General features: G+C 49.3%; 1 protein-coding gene across 1 annotated transcript in view; it reads left to right on the top strand.

Annotated features, from left to right (window-relative positions):
- Positions 1-6,069, top strand: part of RBM38 (RNA binding motif protein 38) — a 15,443-nt gene extending 9,374 nt beyond the window's left edge. Inside the window, exon 3 of the mRNA XM_009998639.1 lies at positions 5,656-6,069. Within this exon, the coding sequence (XP_009996941.1) occupies positions 5,656-5,950 (295 nt within the window). The 3' untranslated portion in view covers positions 5,951-6,069. The remainder of the gene's footprint in view (positions 1-5,655) is intronic.
- Positions 6,070-9,124: the final 3,055 nt, after the last annotated feature.

Below are 9,124 nucleotides of genomic sequence, written 5' to 3'. Positions count from 1 at the left end.
AATTTCAGGATTCAGAGGTTTGTCATGTCAGTGGTTGAAGCCCAGTCCATGTCAGTGAAATCTGGTGGATGGTGGAGTGGTTGGGGAACAGTGAGTGTCTTGATCTGCACCAGATTGTTGGTGGATAAACCCTGTGTGATCTCCTCCCTGACCAAGAGTCCTCGTTGGCAGGCAGGGACTGACCTGGACGTGTTCCAGCCTGTAGCCCCTTCTCATCATGTCTGGATTTGAGAACAGGGCCTGAATTTCTCATGTCTCTACAGCCTGTCACTGTGGCTGGGGCCTGTATGACACGCAGCTCCACGCAGGTCTACTTAAAGTGGCTCCAGGAGGTGAGTGCTTGCTGGCTTGGGAGTGTCCTTCAGGAGTGATGTTCTCGGGGCATAAGTTACATCAGGATGTGTCTGTGCATCACCAACACTGAGGTGGTGTGTGGCACTGCTAACGTGGGTGTAGAGCTCCTGGGCTGCTGCTGCTTTCCTTGGTGTCACTGGGGTGTGATTCCCAGAGCAGCTCCTGCTCAGAGCTCCTGCACTCATTAACCCACTTGAAACGACATCTTAAAATCTGCCATCCAGGCTGTGGTTAGAGGTGCTGCTTCACCACGTTGCTGTCATGGCCAGCTGTGGCCACACTCTGCTGGTTCTGCAGTGCCACCTGCCAAGGGAAGCCCAGCAGCACCTGCCATGGCGTGTTGTGGCAGTGTGGGTGTCTCTAGCAGCTAACTGGTCAGCTCTAGTGGAAAGGGAGGGCAAATTTCTGGGATCAGATGCCAAAATTTGTGCCTTCACTGGCAGACACAAAGGACTGTTTCTTTTATTCTTCCAGGAATAAAAGGCTGGTCATGGTGGTGGCATTTGTGTGCTGATCTCTTTTAGGCTTGCAAGAGGCCTGTGCCCCTCCTTGTTTCCAAGTGTGTGTTCCTCTTGACAGTGGGTTGCAGTTGTCTTCCACCTCTTCAGAAGCACCAAAACCAGCTCCTGGTGTGGCTTGAGGGCTCGAGGAGGTCAGGAGCTCCTGCCCTGTCACTCTTGCAGGAGCCAACAGCTCATGTGTAGGAAGTCCTGCAGGACAGAGGAGAATTAAACCAGCTAAAACACATTTGGGGTGTAAACCTGACCTAAAATAATCAACTATATTAAGTATCTCTGAGATGAGCTCTACCAGAGCTGCTACAAGGGAGAGGGCCTCCTTAGGTTGTTTGTCCTCCCTGCTGCTTGGGAAGTGGTGTGGGACGGGGCCTTCTGACTTGTCCCTTCATCCTGGCTGCCCTGGGGGCTGCTGCCCACCCTGCCCCTGCCCTGCACCTCGTCCCTAGCTGGTACTGTGGGGAGAGGTGGGTGAAGGCAGGTTTTAAAAGGTCTGCTCTTCCAGCAGGCAGCACCTCCTGGGAGCCTCACCTGACGCCTCTGAAGGTCCCACCCCGGGCTGCCCCACGGACGAACTGTTTTTGTTCTGTCCTGTGCGTTTTGCACAGCAAAAGCAGAAGCCGAGTCTGTGTCTCCTCTGCCAAAGGCTCTGTAACCATCTCTTTTGTTCTGTGTCTTTCAATTTGGGCTACTGGGGCAGCGTGGCAGCCTGCCCACCTAGTTAGGGACAGGGCCTGGCCTGGCGGTCCCAGCTGCCCCCCGAGTCCCTCCTGCGGCTGCTGCCGGCTCTAGATGTAGGTTTGACCCTGCTTGTTGGGTTTTGTGGCCTCTGCCTGCCATTGGTTGCAGTGCCATGAGCATCTGGGATGTCTGCTGCTCACGGGATGACTTTGATGTGTGGTGGCAATGGCTGATCACTTGGTTGATGTTTTATAATCACATTGTGTGTATTCTAGATGAAGTTCTCTTCTGGCTGGCAGGGCCTGTTTGTGGGGGAGGGAGGGAAACTGCAGGGAAGAAGGGAAAGGCATCTTAAAACACAGATGTGACTCATTCTTTAGAAATTCAGATTAGAGTTTGCCTAGTTTTAGAAAAAACTTTGAAAGAGCTTTTTTTTTCCCCCCTGAAATATCTTCGTCAGAAATAATAGAAGGGGGAAAAACATTTTAAGACGTTCTGTGATGTTTGATGTAGCCTGCAGAGAACTTCATTGTACTGCACTGGTTTGGTTTTGTTTGTAGCTGCAAGTCATCAGTGACTTTTCCTTGGGTTGTGTGTTGTGCCTTGATCGATGAGTTGCCATCTGTCCACCTAATCCAGAAGTCCAAACTGCCTATCATGCTTGAAATTTCCAGCTAAATCACTAAAACCCCACAGACCAAAAGAACATTCCCTTTTACACAGAAGCAGATTCTGGGAGTTGCTGAGTGTGATTTTTTTTTTTTCCTAGTGCAGTAAACTATGGTGTGTGATGTGTATTTGTCTATGTATTGGGCTAGGATGCTTTTCTGGAAACAATATAGGTATACTTCTTGTCTTCTTAGCTAATGGTGCTTTTTATTCAAAGTGACATTGAAGAGCTGGAATTTTTCCTTGCTGAGCAAAAAACATAGTGCAGGCTGTGGTGGATTTTCCATCTCTGGAGCACGTCGTGGGAGCTGCAATGGAGGAGCAGTGTACGTGAAGGCAGAGCTGACATCTGGAGCTTCTTGGGCACAAGTTGGGGTTGTGTGCTTGCCCTGGCACCCTGCACGTGGCTGTGTCCCCGTCCTGGGATGTGCTGGCTCCAAAGGGCAGTTGGGTGGCAGCAAGGGACATTGGGAGATGACCTGCAGAGCAGCTCAAACAGGATGGTGCTCAGGCTGGATTGCTCCGGGGCTTCAGGCCATCATCCTGGTCACTTTGCAGTCACAGGTTGAATGTCTGTGGGCAGGCAAAGGGCAGGTCCCTTCTCTGCTACTGCTGGTGGGTGTTTTTTAGTGAGTCTGGAGTGTGAGGATTGTGCATTTGGGTTTTTTTGTTGTTAATGTGTTTGTGGGGTGGTTTTAACTTTTTTCAAGCCCTGGAGTATCAGGAAGCCCAGCAGTGGGATGCGTGTTGGGAGATGCAACAAGCAGCCAGATCATCTGTCACCAATTTGGGATGTGAGCTGTTCAAATTGCTGATTGACAGGGGGGCAGAGCAAGAAGTGTGTGTGGGGTCTGCTCATCTTACCTTGGGAGTGCCTCTGCAGAGCCTTTCCCCTGACCCTGGCAGGCCAAGAGAGCAGCATTACACGCCTGTATTATTTAAAAAAAAAAGCAAAATAACCCCCCGGTGACTAAGTGTGAGGAACCTCTGGCCTGGGCCCAGCTCCTCAGCAGAGGTGGCTGCTGCTGATGGCTGATGTGAGTGTGTGACATTAAGAGCTCCTGGTCTGAGCTTGTGTAGAAGCTCTAGCTCTGATCCAGCCGTGAGAGTCTCAGCTGTGATCAGAGCTAAGCCAAAGGTTTTTACTGTGAATTTCTGCAGGCTCATCTCATTCTTAGTCACAGGGTGATGATATTGGGTACACTGAGCTCATGGTTTGCAGAGCTGTGTCCCTCTCCCTGCCCTATGCTGTGGATAGCTTGGGCCTCTGGTAGTGGTCTTGCACTTAATCAGCTGAAGGTTGAGGTGCTGCTCTTCACCATCCCTCATGCTCCCTGATGCTTCTCCTTTGGGAGTGGCCTTGTTATATCTGAGGACCCTGATTTCAGAGGCAGTGTTGCTGTGTCAGGAGGAGAACAGTCATTCTCTCATCATGCAGCAGGGTTGGAACTAGGTCCTTACAACCTAAACCATTCTATGAATCTATGGTCATGCAAATTGCCTCAAGAAAAAACAAAGTGTGTATGTGAGTGGGACAATGAGAAAAAACTCAGTTCAGATGAGCATTTGTTTGCAACAAGCCTTTTTCCTGTCTGAAGAGCAGGTTAAACTATCCACTGGCAGTCATAAAGCAAATGGGAGCAACCCTATAACTGCTGGATAGATTGAGATCAGCTCCAGATGGACCCCAGTATGTTTTAGGTGGTGGCTGAGACCTAGAACAGATGCTCAGGTGAGTTCAGCCAGTGACCCATCCAGCAGAAGTGTCCAGGCCCTGGCTGTGAGTTCCTGTGACACACCAGAGCACTGGGTCTTGCTGCTGGGCAGTGTGGTGGGTCTGCTGGGGTTTCCAGCCTGGAGCTCAAATGGGTGAGTGGGCAAGATACCCTCTTGGCTATAAAGAGCAGTTTAGGCACGTGCAAGCCTGTGTCCTGTGGAAAGCCTGTGGGAGGCTTTTGAAAACAGTCATGTTTGAAAGTATGTGTCACACACAAAGCCCACTAATGTTTGAATTTGTGTAAGGTCTTTGCAGAGTTTTACCTTGAGTTTTTTTTGTTTGCCAAAATGAGATGGGTTTGGGAGCAGAGTGGAATGAGCTCTTTGGAGGATGGCTTTTGGTTTGGGCTGTTGCTGTATGTGGTTCAGCAAGCTGCCAGCCACAGGGACCTCTCCCACAGCTTCCATGTTTTTGTGCCTGTGGCTCTGATCTTTCAGTAGCCACATGCTGTTTGCTGGTGACAGGCTGCAACCCCCTGTTTCTTAAACAAGTCCCAAATCTTCAAGCCAGCAGACAATAGGGCTCTCTGCTGCTGAGGGCTGGGCAGGCAGATACTGTTTGCACTCTGCAGTTGATGTGCAATTGCCAATTTTTGCCTGGCTTGTGGTTTATGTGGATGGACCTAAACCTTCAGGTTTGCACAGTTTCTGCTCTTGTTTGAGGCCTGACTTGTGGGACCTCTGGAAAATTTAGCCCTTTCATTTTTCTGCTTTTTTCTTTCCTCCTCATTAGCAGTTTCTAGCAAATCAGTGGACAATCCTGTATTAATAATCTCCAGAATCTTTCAGTCTATAGACTTGTAATTGACTGTGGTGGTGTAAAATCCCTCTCAGAAACACGGCTACCTCAGGGCAGAGGCTGACCAGCTGGTCAGTGCTTTGGGACCTGCCTGGAAAGGGCAGAGGAAAGGCTGGGGTCTGGGTGGCTGCAGAGCCTGGATGTAAGAGCTGGTGGGCATGGGACCATCACTGCTGGGCCAGGGACTGCTGGCGTGGTCACTGCCCAGGAGTGTCACTCAGGGGAAGAAAAACAGAGTTAGTATCTTGTGTTTTACAACAAACACCCTGTAGCATTGCCCCAAACATTCAGTGTTATGGAAACATAGTCTTTACATGTGTAGGAACTGGTAACAGCTGGCAAGCTGGAGGGCCCTCTGCTGTGCCTGGGAACAGTGGTTGTTCCTGCTGGGATGTTGCCTGTGTGGGATGAGCAGAGTGCTGGGAGGTGTCCTGCAGGGGCTGAAGATCCTCAGGAGCCTCCATCAGGGTTTGGGCAGTGCAGGGGAAGTGCAGGGTATGGGAGGCTCCCAGCACAGGCAGGGGCAGGCAGGAGGGAGGGTGAGCCAGGCAGGCAGGGGCTGCGTCGCAGCCATTCAGGGAGGGTATTTTGGTGGCCCAGCAGCCTGGATAGTTGGAGATAAAAGAGATGGGGACCAGGGTGTGTGTCTGTTCTTGCAGTCCATGCTTCGCCTTGCTTCCACCTCTGAGTCTAGGAGTGTTTTGCTTTTCCTTCCCTCCCCCTCGGAGCAGCACCCCGGACTGGAGGGCAGCACTGCTGGGGCAGCACCGTTTGTGGCTGACGCACGTGACTTTTTTGGGGGGCAGGTGGAGGCTGCAGGGACCCCAGCCCCTCGCTGACTCTCTTGCTTTGCCTCCACAGACTGGCGCCTCACTATGTTTACCCCCAAGCCATCATCCAGCCCAGCGTGGTGATCCCCACCCCCGTGCAGTCCATCACGTCTCCCTACATCGACTACACCGCCGCCAGCCAAGCTTATTCCCAGTACACCACAGCTGCCTACGACCAGTACCCCTACGCTGCCTCCCCTGCTGCCGGGTTCGTGGGGTACGGCTACACGGGGGCCGTGCAGCCCCCCCTGCCCCCCAGCACCCCCGCAGCCCCCGCCTTCGTGCAGTACCAGCCCCAGCAGCTGCAGCCCGACCGCATGCAGTGAGGGCCTCGCTCCTGGGACAGCCTTTTGCAACGGAAGGATACGACTAGGACTACAAAAACCATCAACAACAACAACAACCAATAAAGAACAACCAAAAAAAAAAAAAAGAGGAAAAAAAAATAATAATTACCCCTCCCCTTTGTCCCCTCGATGTAGGTGCATATCAATACCTAAGCTATTTATAGTGTTAAGGGCAAACCCAAACCCTCGCAGTCTGACTGTGCTCTGGAAAATGGACTTCTGGTAAGTTGTTGGGTTGTTTGTTTTTTGTGGGTTTTTTTTTCAATCTGGACAGAGATTGTCTTGAAGATGTTCTAGAAGTGACTGAAATGTTTCCCAGGAAAAGTACAGATTCTTGCACACACAGCAGTCTGCTTCCATCACCTGTGCTCATCCTTTCCTACCCCATCAGCCCTCCCCTCCTCATCAAACCTGCAATCCTCTTAATTACTGTTGAGGTACAGAGGTACTCGGAGAACATGGAAAAAAGCAATCTTATTTTTTGGTTGTACAAAAACTTTGTAATACTCAGAGATGCCTTACAGAAAAAAAAAAAAAGAAAAAGAAACTATTTTTTAATATTTATTGCGATTTTATTCGCATGAGCTGTGAATTGCAGACAGAAGAATAGTAGTAAGTATCTGCCTTGTTTAATTCTCATTTTACTAAATTATTGTATGTAGGTAAAAGTTCTTAAGTAATTGCTGAATCACTTCAACATGCAAAAGGGAATATTGGCTTGAAGGAGAGCAGAATATTCCTTTAGTCAACGCACTGTACTATTTTCTTATTGTAATTGTTACTCTGTTAAGATTATCTCAAATTTAGGTATATTTTTAAATGCAAAAAAACCAACCAAGAATACTGAACATTTTGTCTACTTTGGTAGATCTTTTGTTACAATGCTGCAACCTATGGAGACATTTACAGTATTTATGTAAAAGAGATTTGGGGCTGTTGGCCAGCAAAGCTTAGGAGAGAATCATGAGTGGAGCAGAAGAAGAAGTGTTATGTCACTGAACAAATGGGTAAACGTAACCTTTTTATGCCTATAAATCCAACAGCCAAATAAAGGAAGAGAACAGACGATGTAAGTTAAGTGCATTTCTACAAAGAACAGCAATAAACTATTTTAACTTTTAAAATTATTGAATACTGTATGGTACCATGTTTGCTTGGCTGGAGTCTGCTAGGGTGGACTTTCAAACTGACTTGGGCCTTGGCCTGTGAGCACAGGGTGGGCAGGGAGCAGGGGTCCTGTGGGGCAGCAGGGTCTGACCAGGGCCCTTGTCCCCCTGCCCCAGAGGGCAGGGCTTGTGCACAGCTGCCCTCCCAGTGTGTCCTGTGTGCTGCTGATCCTTCTGTGTGTCCCAAGGCACCTGTAACTCTTGGGACCTCAGGGTTTCTTGGCTCCTGGAGCATTGCTGTCTCCAGTGCTTGTGTCTGGCACACACCCAGGCTGTGGGGAGCAGCGGGTGCAATGCGCTGCCATCCTGGTGCAGCTCCAGTGGAAACTGGGACAGCTGAGAGCTGATCTTGCTCCAGAATCCTCAGGATGTCATTCTTTGCTATTTGCTTGGAATTAAGGTGTTGGGTTTTTTTTTTTTCCCCCTAAACTGAATCCAAAAGTGAGCAGCCTACAGAATCTCTGCTCTGGCAGAGCATGGGCAGGCTGTGGGCAGTGGTGAGGCTCTGGAAGGATGCTGGAACCCCTGGGCCTCTTTTGATTACTCAGCCACATTGGACTTTCCCTCACCAACTTGCTTTAGAAATATGTTTCTCAGATTTTGACCATTGCAAACTGTGAGTATCAGCTATTAAAAATAAATAAAATTATTCTATTGGAATATACTACTTATCTAGTTCATCTCTCTAAAGTTTATGGCAGAACTGGTGCCAGGAAGTCCCTGTATCTTTGCTACCAGTGTGTATTGCTGTGCAGAGAGTGATGATGCCTAAAGCCATCCTGGGGGAAGAAGATGTTGTAGGATGAAAGCAGAAGCAGTTCAGCACTGTGGTTGATCAACTGCCCTGGTGAGTTTAAAGGCACAAAATTGGCATGTCTAACGTCATCAGTAGGCCTCAGAGTAAACAGCCCATCTCAATGAATGGAAACAGCACATTCCTCCCTTGCTCATGTTGCGTGAGAATGCAGGTCCTGGTGGAGCTCTTCGTCCTGCCCAGGGTTTGCTTGCAACCATTGTGGGTGACATTTATTTCCTTTTTAAGTAATTAGTTTCTGGAGATGGCTGTGGGGCTGCCAAAGGAGTAAGAGCTGAGCACCACATCTAGCACAGCACTGGCAGGGAGTGCAGCCTGGCCCCAGAGCCCTGCCTTTGAAGTACTATCGGGGCTGGAGATTATGCAGCAATTCTTCTTTCTCCCTGTCATAAGTCTTTTCTGAGGAGGAGGGAGAGAAGAATTTCAGAGGTGGGTGAGGGTGTCAGGAGCTATGTTGCCATGCCTGTCCTCAGGCAGCATTCCCACCTGGCTCCAGCACTGCTAAACCTTGGCTTCTTCACTTGTCTCCCAGGTCTGTAGAAGATTGAGGTCTACAGACATAAAAAATGTCTGGTGCATTTAAAAGTGAAAAGTGATGATTGTTCCATGAAGCTGGCTCTAGTTTCCTGAAAGGTGGAAAAAGCTGCCAGGAAATGAGGGCACAGTCAGTGCTCAGTGTTATGCCTCTTTTGCCCAGCTTCCAGCCCCCTGCTGTTCCTGGATCCTGCTCAGTTCTTCTCCAGGCTCATGTTGAGAAACAACCACCTCAAAACAACAGCTCAGCCTGTCACCTTCCTATTTGCAAAAACCAATTGTGAAATTGTGGCTGGGCAGGGTCATAATGAAATCTGCTGTCCAGCTTCCTGGTTGGAAGTGGAGTCATGATGGCAAGCGGTGAGGGAAGCCTGCCCCCCCCCCCAAAAAAAAAGGACCCCAAGAGCTTCCTTGGCCTGGTTAGACTGGGAAAATGAGAAGAGCTCAATGGGTCACTGTGTTAGAGAAACAAGAGTTAAATGTAGTGAGGGAGTGGAGGAGTATGGCTGAGAGGTGGTGACTGCAGGGTTCTTGACTGGTCAGGGAAGTACAGAGCAAGTGAATAAATCACCTTGAAATTGTTTTAAAGCAAATTGAATATATTTATTTATCTATCAATTTATTATTTTTATTCCTGGC

This window comes from Chaetura pelagica, unplaced genomic scaffold, assembly GCF_000747805.2.
Source record: "Chaetura pelagica isolate M959 unplaced genomic scaffold, ChaPel_1.0 scaffold275, whole genome shotgun sequence".
Taxonomy (NCBI): Eukaryota; Metazoa; Chordata; class Aves; order Apodiformes; family Apodidae; genus Chaetura; species Chaetura pelagica.
This window is presented reverse-complemented; position numbering and strand designations above follow the sequence as displayed.